The 20195-nt window shown below is 37.2% G+C and overlaps 1 protein-coding gene across 10 annotated transcripts in view; it reads right to left on the bottom strand.

The window, feature by feature from the left end:
- Positions 1-1549: 1549 nt before the first annotated feature.
- LOC306991857 (3',5'-cyclic-AMP phosphodiesterase 4D-like) overlaps positions 1550-20195 on the bottom strand; it is a 278174-nt gene continuing 259528 nt past the window's right edge. For 3 of the 10 annotated variants that reach the window (XM_079600089.1, XM_079600087.1, XM_079600088.1), the window contains 9 exons: positions 13124-13217; positions 12866-13041; positions 11559-11657; positions 10077-10241; positions 9266-9365; positions 7752-7906; positions 7544-7666; positions 6365-6547; positions 1566-4903 (listed from right to left, as the gene is read on the bottom strand). In XM_079600089.1, the coding sequence (XP_079456215.1) occupies positions 4463-4903; positions 6365-6547; positions 7544-7666; positions 7752-7906; positions 9266-9365; positions 10077-10241; positions 11559-11657; positions 12866-13041; positions 13124-13217 (1536 nt within the window). In that variant the 3' untranslated portion in view covers positions 1566-4462. Of the gene's footprint in view, positions 4904-6364; positions 6548-7543; positions 7667-7751; positions 7907-9265; positions 9366-10076; positions 10242-11558; positions 11658-12865; positions 13042-13123; positions 13218-20195 lie in introns of all 10 variants that reach the window. The other 7 variants (XM_079600085.1, XM_079600084.1, XM_079600083.1 and 4 more) reach the window with 6 other exon arrangements.

Below are 20195 nucleotides of genomic sequence, written 5' to 3'. Positions count from 1 at the left end.
TGCAGACTGAATGGGAGTCAATGGGGCTATACGGCTAAATGTGTCTCTTTCACCCGATTGCCGTTGAGAAATCTCAGATTTTATTGTAGGCTTTGCAAGTTCAACATAGGTTATAGGTCGAAAGTTGAATGAACCAGTACTTATGTCCTTTCGATTTCTTACAGGTGGGGCCGTTGTTGGCCGGAACATGCTAGCATTCTGCTAATAACACGTCATCACATTTTTGAACGCTTTTTTAGAGCAGATAAGTGAACTTAAAAATGCAATTTTCAGCTGAGTGTATTATCTTAGCCCCCCCTTTCGAATACAACATTTAAATTACTAGACAAAAAATTATATCCTGAGAAAAGTGGTTTTTGAGGGGTATTTTGCCATAGACCTCCATTCATTCTGCACTCGCTCGTGAGCGCCCCCGCATGGATAGAGACGTGTTACTGCAACCAATCCAGAACCCGGAAGTAAGCAGAGAATGCCAATTCTCTTCCTATTAGACATTCTCTGGCTTGGTGACGTAGATGTGACGTGAGCAACCTGTCCGTCTTCTAGTCGCTGTGCCGAGAGAAATCTGAATCATTCCCTTCTGAATCTTGCAGAGACGGAGAGCGTGAGCATTAGCTGTCCATGAGCTAGCAGCGGGAGCAACTTTATCACTCTCTATGGGCTTCTCCCATCACTTTATCAGACTTTCCGGTCTATACGGTAATTTCTCAACTGTGCGACAGAGTCGCGTGGTTATGAATCAATCGTTAGCCTATTTTTACAAAAAACTGCTTCTACGGGCCGTAACGTAAGATACAAGGTAATGGAGCCTTTTATACATTGTCGAGTTTCTTTAGAAATAAATAATGGACAAATGGAGTCTTTAAACGCCTCAGATGTAAAGTTATTCGCTGTCAAAGTGACGCCAAAATGAATGGGAGTCAATGTAATGCTAACAGCAGGTGGGGGTCCGCTAGCCAATGGCGGCGCCCGGGGAAGCTTCAGTTTCTGGCGGATGGATTACCCGCTTGGTTTCAAGGCACTTCAGGGACATTAATAGACAGGGTCAATTTTCACAAAATCAGAACCCCGAAGGCATTTTGTGATTATTTATATTATACAACATTTCTAGGGGTATTAAGGGGTGCTGAATCCAAATCTGCTGTATATGAAGCTCAAAAATGTCCCAAAATGCCTCAAAATTTAGAAATTCAAAATGGCCGCCACCGCCAGGCTGAAATCTATTTATCAGTATATCTTTTTGACTAAACAAGGTACAAACATGAAATAAATGTGCTTTTGTAAGTTTTCCTAGATGGGCAATTCAATGGCATATTCAAATTTGAGATGTAATGTGAAGAAAATGCTTAGATATTGCAAAAATAGTTGTTTTTAACTATCAATAATTACTCGGTTATTATTATAATATATTATAATAAATGGCCAAGGTCACAGTGGGGCTTGAGGTTGTCATGTGCAGAGCGTCCACTAGATGGCAGCGACTTGCAGGAAGAACTGATGACGCACCACATGATGATGAAGATGACGGAGGAGCAACCAAACCACATCATGTTCTTCAGTTCAGTTAACCAAAGACTAACTTCCCAACACACACAAACATGCGACACACACACACGTGTGGAATCAACCCATGCTTTTATTTCATTCGTTGCATATAAAAAATATTTTTTCTGTCTTTTTTTTTGTTTTTTTGTAGTTAAAACCGATTGGAGATGGATCTACAGTACCGGCAAAAAGACTGTAAGAGACAAAAGTGTTTCGGTTTTTAATCAGCAGAACTTAGGAATCAAATCTTAAAGTATCCCTTTAATGACATTGAAAAAAATACCAATAATAATAATAATAATAGCCACGATTGGCTTTGGTCCAGGGCTGCTAAAATCTACAGTATGCGTGTCAGAAAGTATTATTTAACATCTGAAACTCTCAGCTCGTGCACAAGCACATCTACAAGGCTGGATGAGATGATGGTAGCAGACGGCACCTGAACGAAGTTAAAGAACAGCATGAAAGTAGAAGATCACGAGGGCAAAGCAAACGGTCCTGGTCTATTGCATTCGCTGTGTGTGCCAGTCAGACCTACAAATGAAGAGGAGAAACCCAAGGCGTCCTAAATGCAGCACGTAAGATGCCCTGATACTCGGGCAGACTCTCTAAAACACGTAAAGAGACCAAACGCACACACACACACACACAGATGTTTTAAAGTTAAGGCACAGCCCTGGGGCCAAACGCCAGTGGCGACGCGTCTCATACGGTTTGGTTTTCCCCAGATCTCCAGAAACCAGCTCGTTTTTATACAGAATATTATGTTTTTTTTTAAGTTTTTCGTTTTTTTTTTTTTTAACATTGGATAATATCTATAATAATAAACATTCTCTCAACAAGAGTTTACCAAATACAGCAACTCCATCCGGGATGAAGTTTAGAATCTGTCATCATTTACAACAAACATTACAATATATACAGCAAAAATAAATACATCGTTGTAAACAGCGGAGAAAAAAAATATATATAACAAAAAAACAAAACAAAATTCCATAATCAGGTAAGGTCATCTGGTGAGGAAAGAATATCATGGCACAAAACTTAAATAAAAATATTTATAACAAAATCAGTACTACTCGAGCCAGGTTTCAAGTTTCTGTGAGCGTGTTATATTTCATACAGACTTTAAAAAGGCTTGTTCTATGTACACGACCAGACTCTGTAACTTGCAAGTCCACACGCTCTATGCTACAGGTGATGGTCTACAGTACTGCCTTCACACACAAGCCACACAATAAATAAAAACCATTCACTGATATAAATAAGTCGTTGTTAGGAGGGGGCGGGGGGGGGTTGGCATGAAATGAAAATGCGGATTTTGACGCTAAACTGCATCTAGCCCTAAGAGAAGATCTGCGATCTAATGAGTGGATGTGGGGAGTGAGTCCAGTCGAAAGGCCGCGCACATCAACAGTGTTCCCGCCTGACGTACATGATGTTTGGGAGAGGGTGGTGTTAGTTTCACACATGTGAGATCCTGCAAATAAAAGCAGAAAAGGCAAAAAAAAAATGTCTCACACACACACTACAGATGTCCTTACAACAGAAGTGCTTCAAATAAATGGCGTGAGAGGTTTAAGGTTTAACATCTGATACACCGGGACAGGAAGTTGTCATCAGGAGAAGTTATGAGTTATGAGAACTGGGGTTTCATCTGAACTGCATTAAAGCCTAAAAAGTCTCGGCATGGCGATTACAGGACTGAAGTCCACAATAAAGTTACTAAATGAAGGTTGGTAACACTTTACTTGGTGCCTGTGATGTATATGAATATTTTATATGTGTGTGTAATTAAACTTAAAGGCACAATTCAAAAATAAAATAAAATAAATATATATATTAATGTGTGTCTGTATTATACATACATATATATATATATTAATGTGTGTCTGTATTATACATATATATATATATATATATAAAATCCATAATAATATATATTTAAATATTAACAAACACACATATATATATATGTGTGGGAGTGGTTGTGTGTATATGTGTGTAAATGCTTTATGCATACATAAAGCATGTATGCATATATATATATATATATATATATATATATAGACACACACACACACACATATATAAACACAAACTTATGTTAGATGTGATTAATCACGATTAATCGATTTGATAACACACATATATATATATATATATCCATACTGATGTGTTTCAGTGAATTTAACTATGAATAGATTAATATTATAAATGCGTTATGTTTATAATCCAGGCTTGAAGAGCTGAACTCTGGAACGAGACAGAAATCCATCAGAAAAGCGTGAACATGAAGCATCTGCAGGTGATTGACAGGAGGTAAAGTGTTTGAGCTTCTGAGAGGAGTGTGTGTGACAGCAGTGATATGAGTGTGTATGGTGGCGAACGCACGACACACGTTGCGTACTTGCAAGTTACCCTTCGCGTCAAGTTTCAGTGAAAACGCAACAGCTGCTGCTTTGATATTAAAAGTAACCATGTAAAAATCTGTATGTATACCGTACAAAATCATCGAGGAGGCCGTGACAGCGCCGAGCTGCGGCCGCTTTCTTGTCTTTTGTGAAATTCTGTCTCAGTCAAAGTTTAGGAAGACTTAAAACGTAGAAAATAAGGTCTCTTTGAAATCCAAGGAAACGTGTTCCCGCGTGGATCCCCGCTGGCGTCTCCTCCGATTGCTTTGTGTCGAATCCCGGAGGAGGAGGAGGAGGAGAAGGAGGAAGGGGCGAAGTAAACAAAACCAAGCTCGAAAAAGACAGAGGACTAAAATGTTATTCCTGAGTGCAAATAAAACGACAACCTACCGAAGTCTTAGTGTCCTCTGGTCTCCAGGCAGCTCGTGGAGAGGAGGAGTCGAGGTCTCGGAGTGCAACGTGCGCTTTGGAACTCAATTTCATTGTCAATTATTAAATATTAGCTACGTGTCTGTCGGCTCCTCCTCCTCGTCCTCTTCCTCCACCATACTGGGTTCAGTGGAAACCTCCTCCGAGATCCCCTCCTCCGCCTCTTGAATCTCTGTGGACTCGGAGTCCTGTGTGATGAGAGTTTTGGAGTCACTACAGCTGTTGTCCTCCTCTTCGTCCTCGTCCTCCTCCTCTTCCTCGGCCTGGCTCCCGCTGTCCTTCTCCGTGTCGGACTCCCCGTCCTCCTCCAGCGTCAGCTCGAACTGGAACTTCTCTGTGCCGGAGCGGCTGCTGTCCTCGGGCTGGTCGGGGGCGGGCGACGGGCTTTGGGGAATGGTGCTCTGGTACCACTCTCTGTTGTCCTCTAGCGTGTCCAGGATGTCCTGAGCGTCGGGGTGCACGAGGTCAGCCCACGTCTCCCACAGCGGGTGCACGATGTAGTCGATGAAGCCCACCTGGAGACAGGTGCAATACATCAACGGTCAATTTAACTCACATTTCTATAGTAAAAGTTGCTCAATTTAGCCCTTGTTCACGCATTTGAAAACTGATCTTTGTTGGTCTTCCGTCCACACCGAGATGCCGTTTTTATTAGTCAAGTCATCTTCATTTATACAGCGCTTTTAACAATGTTGATTGTTTCAAAGCTGCTTTACAGTGATTAACGTATAATTTAAGGTAACAGATTGTTTTGGCTTTATAGCGGTTCTTGAATAAAGTTATTGTCCAGCTAAAGTTAGTTTTGATTGATTCACTTCCGTCGCAACGATCATTAGTTATTAAATTAGAGACCGCTAAGACGACACCGTTCTCTCTACACAGACTTTAAACACGAACCTGTGAGAAACACTGATGGCGCTCACGTGCACATTAAGTATTAATTCTATAGATATTTGAATATATGTGCGCAGGTTTGTAAGGAGGACGTAGCCTAGGAAGCGGTGTGACGTAGAACGAACGCGACAGCGCAGCCAGAGAGCAAAACAAAACTCCACTCAGGATTTCCGCGATTTAAAAAACGTGTATTTAAAAGAAAATGTCGGAGGATTTTGATATTAGAGAAGAGGATATTGAGTTCTACGTTCTACGTCACGACGCTTCCTACGCTACATCCTACGTCATACACCGGCAACCATCTCCCGTGAACACGTGTCGACCGTTGCCGAAAATAACTTTTGCACATGCACAATTGTTTTTGCACATAAAAATTGCACAGCCCTTTTGAGATCAATGGTGGGGACTATAATTTAGCAGCATTATTTAATGCACTTATGGCTGCTGGATTATTTTTCGGTGTGTATCATATCAGACTCAGTGAACTTCTGTGAGGGTTTACACATGCGTAATAAGGTGAATTTAGCGTTTTACGATGTTTCAGTGTGGATGAGAAAATTGTGTAAAACGTTTGAAAATATGAGTGTGGACGGAGAGCGTTTTTAAACGAAAACACGTTTCAAATGTGTCCGGATTAATGTGGACGTAGCATTAGTGTTGTGTGTTCAGTTTAACCTGCTAACAGTCACAGCATAGATCTGAACTTAAAGGGTTAAAATTCACGAAGGCTTTGAAAAACAGACTACAGTCGTTCACTTCGTCACTCTGTGGAGTATTTCACTTCAAAAAATGAGAGAAGTTTATGTTCACTGTATGTGTTGAACTAAACGTTTATTTTTTACAAAACATTTTGCAACTAAAATGTTAAAAATGTGAAGTTTCCATGATTATGCACAAGAATGTCCAATTTCATAACAGTTTGGAGGAGTTTTGAGTGTGTTTAAGCTTTCCAATGACACTTATTTGATGAAATACTGTATGTGACTGGGAGAAAAGGGTGAAAAAAAAAGAAAGTTTTTCACACACAGTATATCCAAAGCTAATGGCCCGTTCAGTGTTTGACGTGGGGCTTGACGGCGTACCTGAGACTTCTCCACCGAGGCGTTGTGTTTGTCACACATGGGGCTGATCTCCATCCCGCGCTCTCGCTCGCGGTCGCCCTGACTGAAGAACTCGTCCATGATGCGGTCCGTCCACTGCTTGTACAGCTGCAGGGGTTTAGTGGGGTTACTGAGGTCCGCACAGTGCACCATGTTCTGAAGCACCTGACCGACAGAAACACACACTTCAGGAACAAGACACAGTCACAACACATCAGTACTGTCTTATAGACGTTCTATGAATTTACTAGGTATGGTTTTTGCTTAATATTTTAAATAGTTTCAGATGCAACTGAGAAAACAAAATACTTTCTATATTTACAACGAATTAGTATCATCAGTACATGTCAAATAACTTATTCAATAGTTAAATAAAATTTACTGGGTATAGTTGTTGCTTAATTTGCTATTTAAATATTGTAAATAGTTTCAGATGCAACTGTGAAAACTACATTCTATATTCACAACAAATCAGTATCATAATTAAAAAATAAGTTAAAAATTAAAATTATAAATGTTGAACTTATTTAATATCCCATTAGATAGTTATCGAAGTTTTATAAATGAGCAATTTCTGCTCAATTTACACTTTATATTTCATAAAATGTGTCAGATGCAGATAAAACCAGCTACTTTCTATATTTACAACAAATTAGTTTCATAATTATGGAAGCTTGTTTCTGCCACAGAATAAAAAATTGTGAGTTATAAAGTCAGAATTGTGATATAAACTCAATATAAAAACTTATCATATAATAATATATATAAACTTGATATACACATCTGAGAAAAGAGTCAGTATTTTCCCCCTTTATAACTTTCGAGTTTCTATCTTACAATTCTGAGAAAAAAAGTCAGATTTGTGAGATAAAAAGTTGCAGTAATCTTTTAAATGGTTTTATTCTGTGGCAAAAACAAGCTTCCATGCATATAATTTTTTTTTTTAAATATTAAAATAGTAAATGTTATAGAAGTTCTATGAATTTACAAATTACAATTGAAATAATGAAAAATGTTTTTAGAAGTTCTAATTTCCAATGTATTGTCATTAAACAAATAAATGATAATGATCAAATGGGTTTCTTAAACGCCATTGGTCAACAAAAAGACAGTCCCGCCCCCAATTCACGGCATTGGCCGAGACAGAAGTGGATTCCTCACTTGTATCCTGTCGGAATAGTTATCCAAGAGCAACACTCCAGAACTGGTGACCTTCTTCGTCTCCACCATGGTCTTCAGGTCGGCCAGCAGGTTCATGTGTTTGGACATATCAGTCGCTAACACCTTGGAGAAACGCATGAGAACACCTTCAGAATAAAGCAAACACACACACGCTGATGTCATGTGCAGGAGGTGCGGATGAACGTACAATATCTATGACCATCTTGCGCAGCGATTGTCTCTGTTTTTTGTTCAGGTTCTGGAAGATGTCGCAGTTCTCCTCCTGCAGGAGTTTGAAGCCCACTGCCAGATGATGGTTTTCCAGCACCGATGAGTCGTTGTACATGAGGGCCAACTCGGAGTCTGTGGACACACACACACACACACATCAACATAACGGGAAATTCACGACCTGACCTTGTGCTAATCTCAGCATCAGCATCAGGACTCCATCACTGTCTGCCAGAGCTTACAGCGTGTGACGTGTTTATCACATGTTGATGTGTCATATATCAGATGAATAAACTTATGTAAGGGGTTTTGAGGACAGATGTGCGCTGGTCTGTCTCAGGGCTGATGGGATATAGTTCGTCGATACACCACTAGAGTGATCCGCTGTGAGCCGTTTCACTGAATATACATCATCCATCACCAAAGCCTTTTAAATACATATATTGTTACTTATAAAATGCACAGTGCCCTTTCTGGATGCTGATTGGTTGAATAATGCCTTATTAAGTCAATATTACATATTTTACAGGAAGGATAACTTGATGAATTTGCTTTAAATTATTTATTTTTTTAAATAAAAATATATTCATACCTTATTGCTTAATTACAAATAGTCATAAATAAAGATAAATAAATTACAGTTATTTTTTGGACCAAACTGTGAAATTTGAATAATTAAATAATTATATTTAGATAAATAATGAGACTGTTAAATAATTAGGTTATTATGTTTAAATAATGAGATTATTATATTTATACATTTAAATAATTCGATTGATATATTGAGACTTTTAAATAACGAGATTACTATATTTATATATTAAATAATTAGATTATTATATTTATACATTTACATAATTCCATTACTATATTTAGACATTAAACAATTAGATCATTATATTTATATACTTAAAAAGATATATCATTATATATAATGATATATTTTAACAAATGTATCATTATATTTAAACATTAAATAATTAGATTATTATATATTTAGACTGAGATTATTATATTTGGATATTTAAAAAAAGATGATTATATTTAGACATTAAATAATTAGATGATTATATTTAGATATTTAAATAATTAGATTATTATACAGTATTTAGACAAAAAAAATTTAGATTATTAATATATTTAGACATTTAAATATTAGATATTTTATTTAGCTATTTACATAGATAAATAAAAAATAAAAAGCTACTTAAATAAAAATAATAATATTTATAAATATATAAAAATTAGATTATTATATTTACACATTTAAATAAACATTGATAATATTATATTTAGAAATGTAAATAATTTGATCATTTAACCTTGAACAATTTTCACTAAAAGCATGGCTACAGAAAAGCTTTATTATTATTATTATTAATAGTATTTATGGCCTAATCCAGTATCAGGTAATCAAATACATCAGCAATGTTTTGTTAATGTTAATGAGATGTATCATGTGCGGAGTAGTTTGTATGAAAGCACACTTACTGGTGTTGATGAGGAACTGGTTTGAGACGCCCGGGTGGTCGACGTCGTGAATTGCACTGGCGAAAATGGCAGCGAGAATTTCAAGGTCTGTGAAAACCGCCTGAAAGAGAACATGTGGTCAGTGAGAGCCGACATCACCTTCATTAATCCAGTTATAAGCTCAGTCAAGGTTTGTTGCACTAAAAACACTCATAATTCAGTAGTTCCATGTCCATTTTCTATATGCGACCACAAAACCAGTCACATGGGTCAAAATTTTGACATTGAGATTTATACAACATATGAAAGCTGAATAAATAAGCTTTTCATTGATGTGTGGTTTGTTATGATATAACAATATTTGGTCGAGACACAACTATTGAAAATCTGGAATCTGAGGATGCAAAAAAATGTAAATATTGAGAAAATCTCCTTTAAAGTTGTGCATTTATGTTCACGATTGTGCTGCATTCACTCACAAAAATACATGTTTTATATATTTACGGTAGGACATTTACTAAATATATTCATGGAACATGATCTTAATATCCTCATGATTTTTGGCAATAAAGAAAAATCAATAATTTTGACTTATACAATGTATAGTTGGCTATTGCCACAGATATACCCGTGCGACTCCAGACTGGTTTCGATCAAGGGTCACATATGTAAATAACACCAACAATGCTCAGTTGTTGAATACTGAATATGTGTTGATGTGGGCGGTAAATATTCACAGTTGTGACGTCAGTACAATGGGCATTTCTGAATGAGCCGCTTCCATAAATGTTGCGTGTGTAAAGTGTGCGATGCATTCTGGGCCGGGTCTCACCTCTAGAGCCGGCGTGGAGAGCAGCACGTGTGTCGACTGGGTGACGTCAGCAGCATGGATGTTATTGTGATACGCAACATCAGCATGGTAATGGTCTTCTAAGGTCATCAGGTACGTTATGAAAGTGTCTAAGGGAATTTTAAATGTTTTGAGCAAGTCCCTCTCCTGTGGGAAAGAAAACAGAGAGATTGGGAATACAAACATCCATTAAAAACATGCTTTTAAATTCCAGCTTGTGACTCACAGCATGTTACATACAGTAATGCAGGGCGGGACTCAATTTGATTTATAAGAATTTGATTGGATCATGTAAAGTAAGCTATTATATTTTTGTTTAATGCTGTTTTTTAGAGGTGAAAAAACATGAAAACAAAGTTTTTCGATAACATGAAGTGTGCACATAACACCGTGTCCTAACCAGATGTGATAAGATTCCAGCGACAAGCAATTTGTCTGTCTACACCAGACACGACACGAGTATAAGACGCGAGCAAATCAATCAAACATCACAGCCAATCAGAAGAGAGTGTGGGCGGAGTCTCTGCAAGTGCACTGCACTTACAACCAAATCAATCAAACATCACAGCCAATCAGAAGAGAGTGTGGGCGGAGTCTCTGCAAGTGCACTGCACTCACAAGCAAATCAATCAAACATCACAGCCAATCAGAAGAGAGTGTGGGCGGAGTCTCTGCAAGTGCACAACACTCACAACCAAATCAATCAAACATCACAGCCAATCAGAAGAGAGTGTGGGCGGAGTCTCTGCAAGCGCACTGCACTCACAACAAAATTTATCAAACATCACAACCAATCAGAAGAGAGTGGGCGGAGTCTCTCTGCAAGCGCACAACACTCACAACCAAATCAATCAAACATCACAACCAATCAGAAGAGAGTGTGGGCGGAGTCTCTGCAAGCGCACTGCACTCACACCCAAATCAATCAAACATCACAGCCAATCAGAAGAGAGTGTGGGCGGAGTCTCTCTGCAAGCGCACTGCACTCACAACCAAATCAATCAAAGATCACAGCCAATCAGAAGAGAGTGTGGGCGGAGTGATCTGTATATAATCAAATTCATAAATATGACACAATTTTAGCATTAGCAAAAATACATACTGAGTGACTGAAACATTATTTGTCATAGAGCACACTTGTTCACAGTCTCCATTTAGTATTTGTATGATCTGAGAATTATACATTGTCGCTTTCAGTTTGGCTATAAAGGAGACGCAAAATGATATTCAAACTCACATTAAATCATTTTAAGATGAAATAAAGCACATAATCAGTGCCTGAGATTATCTTTGTCATATTGTATGTTGTTGTTCCAGCCGCGCGTTTATCGGTATTAGACAAAAACTCGGATTAAGATACAGGTACAAGACGGCATATCACGCTGTCACAACACGTCTGGTTAGGACACAGTGTCAGACATTCATCAGTAACGGTCATTGGTGAATGTTTGCGAGAGCTCTCACCTGAAATATAGTGTACATCATCACCGTTAAAGGCCTGTTGCCTGAAAACTCTGTGACTTTAAAAACATTAAGGCCCCATTTGTTTACGTCCTCCAGTTCCTGAAACAAAGCAGCAGATCATTAGATAGTTGTTGTGTGTGAGGCCATCAAACTAAACGTATCATAACAGATGAACACTAATAATGCCACTATTGTCTTCTGTAGCGCTGCTCTATACCCACGGTTCGCTTAATCAATAAACATCGACAGAGTTATTGAACTGAGTTGAATCAACACTACTAAATTAATCTGAAAATGACATTATTATATTTTAAGAGCTGAAATTTAATGAGTTTCTTAATTGATGCATTTGGCATTTATGCATTTGGCAGACGCTTTTATCCAAAGCGACTTACATTGTATTTCAAGGTATTCTTATCAGTTCTTGCATTTTCCTATTTTTTTATGTGAAGCTGAATTGAAGCAATCTGTATTGTATAAAGTGCTATATATATATATATATTAGGGCTGTCAAAAGATTAATCGTGATTAATCACATCCAAAATAAAAGTTTGTGTTTCCATAATATATTTGTGTGTACAATTATTTATATATATAAAAACACACACAATCATGTATATATTTAAGAAAAATTGGTTACTTTTATATATAAAATATTTATATATAATATAAATTATATAAATGTATATACAGTATATAAATGCAATTATTCCTTAAATATATATATGAATGTGTGTGTATTTATACATAATAATTATACACAGTACACACACATATATTATGTAAACACAAACTTTTATTTTGGATGCGATTAATCACGATTAATCTTTTGACAGCCCTAATATATATATAAGTCACTTGACTAAATCCATATGCAAAATGCATTAAAAAAAGAAATGTTGGTTTGGCTTTGATAACAGACACACAATGTTCTGGTGTTTGTTTTTATGAAAACCAGTTACTGTGAGGACATTGATCTGAATAACCGGCTGAAAAGAGCAGCATATGTGTGTTGCATCATTGTGTTGACACATACTAGCATAACCAGTGAGATATTTTTGGTCAAAATGCCGGTCGATAAGCTTCCTGGTGAACAGCGTGACACTAACTACTAGCATGGAAACTCATGCTGGTCCAAGCTGGTCTTTTCAGCAGGGTACAAAATCTTTCCAGTTCCACGTCATCCATCCACGTCATCGGACAAAATAAACCCCGATGACCTTTCATCAAGGACTACGCGAGTCTCTGATCAGATGCAGTTGAGATGAGTGAGGTTTGAAGTGCTCTCCAACACAACACGCGCTCACCTTGGCTAAGGACTCCTCCGTATCCGTCTTGACCCCGAAGCGAGGGATGTTGGAGTTGGTGAGGCTGGTGCTGTGCATGAGCTTTTTCACTCCGCTGATCTGACACATGGTCTTTTTGTTCAGCTCCTTCTCCTTCTGCATCTGCGGGGAGGGCATCTCCACATCGTGCTGCTTGTCTGGAGGAGGAGGAGAGAGAGCGTGAACGTCCCGAAACTCACCATGACACTGACATTGGTGTTTTTGTGATTGACGGTTTACCTAAAAATGTGTTGGAGATGTACTCTGAGACCTGGTTACCAGATCTGCTCATCTCAGACAGGTGCGTCAGCTCCCGGTTCAACATCCGCTTGAACTAGACAGACAACACGAGACAAAAGACACTTTTAATCAGTCACGGTAATGCTTTATGATTGGCTGACACACAGATAATGAATACATCTATTCTAATCAGTTTGAAGACAGGCGACCCTTAAATAAAAAAACTTAAAACAGCAACATCTAGAAATCAGGAACATTTAGAAGACGTGTTTTGAATTTGGAAGACGTGTAATCCCACCATGAATCAATTTGAATAATAATAATAATAAACGTTATTTTATATAGCGCCTTTAAAGCAGTTTTTCTAGGCACTTTACACAATAAAAATACAAAGAGAGAAACAAAATAATTAAAACCATCATAAAAAACTAACCTAAAAAAAATGACTTTTTAGGTTGGATTTAAAAATGCGTATTTATCAGGAAAATAATTCCATGAGAAATAAGGAATAGTTCTTCACAAGGTTGTTTGTGATAATAAATATATGTAAATAATGTTGCAATGCACAAACATTATAAACTCATTCTAATTCATTTTTCTTTCTCGGACTTATCCTAAAGGAGAAGAAACCTTTAAGTGTCGCACAAATGTGCCATGCCTAAAAAAAGCCTTACATTCCAGATGCACTGATTTTCAACAACACACAATTTAACACTGAATATATCTGTGTATGGCAGTTCAGAAAAGACCCAGCTAAAGCCTTCAAAACATCACACACAAATCAAAAACTCGTTTTTCCTCACACCCTTCAGACACGGTCCTGTTTGGATCATTGCATAAAATATTAATCTCTGCTAATTTCCATATAATTTACATGTGGCGTACCGCACTTTATTGGAATACGTCAGTTCATGACGACACAAACCCACAACTAAAGAACGACGGTCAATGCAGAGAGGCCAAAATTGATTGTTTAGTTAACGCAATCCAAGCATCTTCAGAAAAACCATACCTTTATATATCCCCATGAGACTGAGCGCAAGTAATTGGCTTCTGGCATCTTCGCTAAAGCTCCACAACCACACGAAAGCTAGAAATGAAGCACTCCTAAATCCTTCAGGCAATGTGACATGCGAATGCTTCTGGTCTCAGGCTCAGATCTGCATCTCGGGATCAGGTGGAGGTGTGATGGAGGAGTGTGAGAAAGACACTGTGCTGCTCGACACCTTCTAAATCTGGGACTGCTCGCGTGTAATCGAGCCCCTTCGGCTCAGCCAATCACAGCTCAGCACTCTCAGCCAATCACAGCTCAGCACTGAGAGGAGCTCAGCCAATCACAGCTCAGCACTGAGAGGAGCTCAGCCAATCACAGCTCAGCACTCTCAGCCAATCACAGCTCAGCACTGAGAGGAGCTCAGCCAATCACAGCTCAGCACTGAGAGGAGCTCAGCCAATCACAGCTCAGCACTGAGAGGAGCTCAGCCAATCACAGCTCAGCACTCTCAGCCAATCACAGCTCAGCACTGAGAGGAGCTCAGCCAATCACAGCTCAGCACTGAGAGGAGCTCAGCCAATCACAGCTCAGCACTCTCAGCCAATCACAGCTAAGCACTGAGAGGAGCTCAGCCAATCACAGCTCAGCACTGAGAGGAGAGATGGGAACGAGACACTAGTTTCACAGCTCAGCTTGTACCTGTGGACTCGTCAGAGGAGGTGTAGTGTGTCTGCTCACGTTACGCTATAATAACAAGTATTGATGGATAGAAAGATATCATTTGGTCCTTGTAAAACATTTGGCCGTTATTATTGGCACTAAGTGACCAATCAGAAGTTGGAGCTTCAGCAACGTCGAGAGATGATAATCAATTTCTGTTTTGCTTTTTTTTATGCAATTTGAGATTTTTTTTGTTAAATTTGTATTGCAATGTTTCAATGATAACTTTAAACATTTTATTCAAAATATTAAACATTTATTATTTTCTATTTAATATATTTAATTAATACTTAAAAAAAAATCATAATTTATAATTAAGTATTATTTATAATTACAATAAAATAAATGAATACATTTAACTGGTATTAAGTATTAAACTGGACTTTAAAAAATTGACAAAATAAAATTATATGGCAGCATTTCAATCGTAACAATAAAAAATAGAATATGATTATTTATTTATTTATTTATTTATTAATACTTAAATTTAAAAAATAATAATTATAATATGAATAAAATTATATTATGATTATCAACTATAATTTGAATAATATAAATAATATAAATAAAATATGTAATTGAAAGTAAATAAATTAAATAATTAATACATAGAATTAAAAAAAAGTATTAAATGCACTAGACTTAATATATAATAAAATTGTATGGAAGCGTTTCAATGATAACAAAAAAATAAGCTATGTACATTTTAATATTTTTTATTTCATATAGGCTATTAAATGAATATTTTATCAAAAGATTAAAAATGAATAAACTCATGAATTCAAATTAAATATTATATTCAATTATAATATGTTTAATTATAATATTATATATATAATATGAATAATACAAATAATTTAAATATGATGTGTTCAATAATAAATAAATAAAAATACACTGGACTTATATAATAAAATACACATAATAAAAGATATAATACATTTTTAGGATCAATTCCCAGAAAAAAATTATGTTTTCATCTTAAATAATAAAATAATTTTAGTTAAAATAACTCTCCATTTATTTATTTGATAAAGGCTATTTTTTATTTTATTTTTTAGATGTAATCATCCACACTGGCCATTGAAATGCCCCAATCCTCAAAAAACTGCCCTTACACCAAAGCATTTAAACTTCTTAGCCTGTAAAACAAACTTGTATTAGTGTAAATATTGACCCGCTGATACACAGGTAACGTCCACTTCCACTTAAACTCAAAGGCTAATCAGAAGTGTGTGTTTGATGACACTTGCTAACTGGAGATCTGAAAATAAAACACACACGTCTGGAACAATACACCAGCATTCATATGGAGATACCGACCCCCGTCCAAGCATGACACGAGGCTTTCATGCGGCCAGGGCCGGTGCTCTCATTTGAAAAACAAATGTACTTTTATGAAAGCAATAGCCATTGGTCGGATTTGTTTGTGGCTGATTTGAATAATGAACCTGAAGCCTTCACCAGTTGGCATTGATGCTATATTATCAGGAGAAATATGAGTCCTCTGCGGTGGCGTATTACGTCAAAGCATTTCTTTATGCAAAGCAAGACATTATGTGGTTCAGCATCAACAAGGAAATAAAGCTTGAGAGAATCCCATGTTAATTTATCATTGTTGTATAACCAAGAACTCCCAATAATACTTACATTACATTTAGAGGCATTTTAGAGAGCAAGCTTGCAGTCGGAAAGTCGAAAAATGAGAATATAGTGCAAAAGTTCATTTATTTCAGTAATTCACCTTAAAAGGTGAAACTAATTACATGCAAAGTGAGATATTTCAAGCCTTTATTAAGCTTACAGCTTATGAAAACCCCAAATTCAAAACTAGAATATTGTGAAAAGGTTTTCATAAGCTGTAAGGCATAATCATCACAATTATAACAAATAAAGGCTTGAAATATCTCACTTTGCATGTAATGAGTCTATATAATATATTAGTTTCACATTTTAAGTTGAATTACTGAAATAAATGAACTTTTGCACCATATTCTAATTTTTTGAGTTTCACCTGTAAAACAATGATGGATGTTTCAAAAAATGTGCATAAAAAACATATGCGCTCAATTGAGATGGATGTACTTTTTTTTATCCGATAAGAAGCATGCTCATAAAGTCCAATGGAAACACATTTACCAAATAAATCCCTCGATTCGCAGAAAAAAACCTCAAACTTTAATTCTAACTGGACGAACCAGTGGACCAATCGCATTGCACAGCGTCTCAAATGTTGGCTTGATCATTCTGAAATCAGTCTGTCATCAAAATGATTTGGTTTGATTCCCCTCGGAAGCGTCTCATAACATCCGAACGCAAGAGAACATGACAGTCATGTATGATGGAGGAAAAACAGTCAGTCTTTCCTGGATTGCAGAAACTTCCATTTTTACTACAGATATTTTGCACCATTTTGTTCTCTTGAACACATGGGGTGGAATTGCTGCTGTATTCACAAATGTTTTATGCAATATTAAATTCGCAACTTTGAATGGAAACACATAGCTAGTGATGTCTGATTGGGGACTTTTGAGCCGCTTCTCAAATAATCTGTTAAATAGGTTCATAAATCAGTTTGAATCAAACTCTTGAGTTATCTGAGCTGGCAGTTTTGAGTCCTTTGTTTTAAGTGTCTAACATTATATGTGACCCTGGACCACAAAACCAGTCACATGGGTCAATTCATGTTGTACACATCATCTGAAAGCTGCATAAATAATCTTTACATTGATGTGTGGTTTGTTAGGATAGGACAATATTTGGCCGAGATATGACTGCGAAAATCTGGAATCTGATGATGCAAAAAAATTTAAACATTGAGAAAATCTCCTTTAAAGTTGTGCATTTATGTTCACGATTGTGCTGCACTCACTCACAAAAATACATGTTTTATATATTTACGGTAGGAAATTTACTAAATATCTTCATGGAACATGATCTTAATATCCTCATGATTTTTGGCATAAAAGAAAAATGGATAATTTTGACCCATACAATGTATAGTTGGCTATTTCCACAGATATACCCGTCGACTCCAGACTGGTTTTGTGGTCCAGGGTCATATATAGAAAATATTTTAAGGGTTGGATTTCCAGCAAAAAAAAAAAATGTTTTGAAACTGTACATTTTGGTCGCCCACCACTAGAGTGAGTGATATGATTGAGCCACAAAAACCGCAGGCGAATCAGGATCCTGTAAGAAAGCCTGGCATACAGTACAGCAGATTATGATTATGATTATGATGAATTATGGACTGGAGGGAGTGCGGTCGAGTCTGGCTGCAGGTCGAGGTCATGCTGAAGGAAACACCTCAAAGCGTGCCGGGAGCTCTTCACGCTCATCGTCATGAAGGCAATGCTATTTCTGGAGATCTAATTATCGCCACGTCAAGTTTTATTGGGAACATGCACACTCATAATAACACATAATTCCAAACAGATTTGACGGATGGTAATTGAATCCTGGAACTAGATGAAGTAACATCTTACGTCCCAAATCTGATGAACTCTTATTGGTTGCATGTTGAATTTTAGGTCACGACGACACATTATATGTCTGTATTGCTCATATAAAGCCGTAATGCGATGCAAGATGTAAATGATATTCCCTCTTTAGTGAGGAAACTGTGTGTGGTTTTCTGTGAAGTGAATTCTGGCTGGATCGGAGCTTGATTAAAGCCATCGGCGACTCTTTGAGTAGCGTTCAGCGTTTCGTGCTTTGCGGTCGCAGCTTCAGAGAGGACCAATGGGACGCCAGAGGCTTTACCACAGCGCGCGTGCAGGATCCAAATCATTCAAGAAACCCACTGGCCACAGATAATACACCAAACCCCCCTCTCTAACCCATATGCCTCATTTTCCTCCTGTCGGTCTTCTCTCGGGTCTCTGCAACCCTGGCACTGGTGTTTGGAGAGGATTCGTGGAAGGGAAGTTGGTAACTCCAGATTTGCTGTAATGGGTAGTCTTTAACTTAGTAGAAAGATAAATATATATTGGCAACACCAATTTTTACTTGCATTTGGCACTTGGTGTCTCCCTATGGAGGATCCCTTTACCACTCTACAGATAAAGCGCTGTGGGAAAATTCGGTTTGCGTACCTACCCCACAACTACTCAAACCACATTTATTTAATCAGTATTACCAGTCATGAAAATGTTAACTTGACGTAACACAGTCACTATGTTAACTTAGGTACCAATAATCTATTACATCTTTACTCCGACTGCCCACCATGCTGTGTGTAACTAATGTTCGTTGCCTCTGTTTTTTATGTTTGTATCGCAAATGTAATGTGATTTGCAACTGCAATCGCTCATTACTTGGACTGGGCTGATGTCCATTGTGCGTTTATGTGTAAACTGCTTGTTATTTACTATTGTGAAGCGTCCTTGAGCTTGGGAAAGGCGCTATATAAATTAAACTTATTATTATTACCCCGAAGTGATAAAATAAAATAAAATTCTGTATCAAAATTTATTGGCAGGACAAGTAGTTTGTTAAAGCTTGGTTTGTAATTACAAACCTGTGCACATATATTCAAACGCACATAACTATAGAATTCATTCTTAATGTGCACGTGAGCATCATCAGTGTTTCTCACAGGTTCGTGTTTAAAGTCTGTGTAGAGAGAACGGTGTCGTCTTAGCGGTCTCTAATTTAATAACTAATGATCCTTTCGGCGAAAGTGAATCAATCAAAACTAACTTTAGCTGGAAAATATCTTTATTCAAGAACCGCTATAAAGCCAGAACAATCTGTTACCTTAAATTATAAGTTTATCTCTGTAAAGCAGCTTTGAAACAATCTACATTGTTAAAAGCGCTATATAAATGAAGATGACTTGACTTGTCAAGGTTCCCACACATTGGTTAACTTCAAATTCAAGGACCTTTCAAGAACTTTCCAGGTCCAATACCCTACAATTCAAGGACTTAATGTGGGACACATTGAAACGTTGAGGTTCCATCGTAGTGGTTTTGTGCGTGTGTGAACGGCATGGCAACATACAACACAAAGTACCTCACGCGGGAAACACTTAACGTAGCGCGTAAATGCACGTAACTAATGTAAATCAAGCAAGCTAGTGTGCATAGGCCACAAAGTGTTGGTGAAATAACACATTAGCGGACCGGAGGAAATAATATGGACTTTCGTATCTTACTCAAAATATATTCAGCACTTTCTATGCATGTTTATTTTCAAAAACCTTAATTTTTTTTCCCAGATTCACAAACTTTCAATGATTTCAAGGAACGGGTCCCTGTGTTATATACAGGGCCTAAAATCAACACTCGCCAAGTACCGAATGCGAGTAAAAACCAGTGTTGGTGAGTATATGAAATGGTGTCAATCACAGTT

Source organism: Phoxinus phoxinus, assembly GCF_949152265.1.
Source record: "Phoxinus phoxinus genome assembly, chromosome: 23".
NCBI classification, from domain to species: domain Eukaryota; kingdom Metazoa; phylum Chordata; class Actinopteri; order Cypriniformes; family Leuciscidae; genus Phoxinus; species Phoxinus phoxinus.
This window is presented reverse-complemented; position numbering and strand designations above follow the sequence as displayed.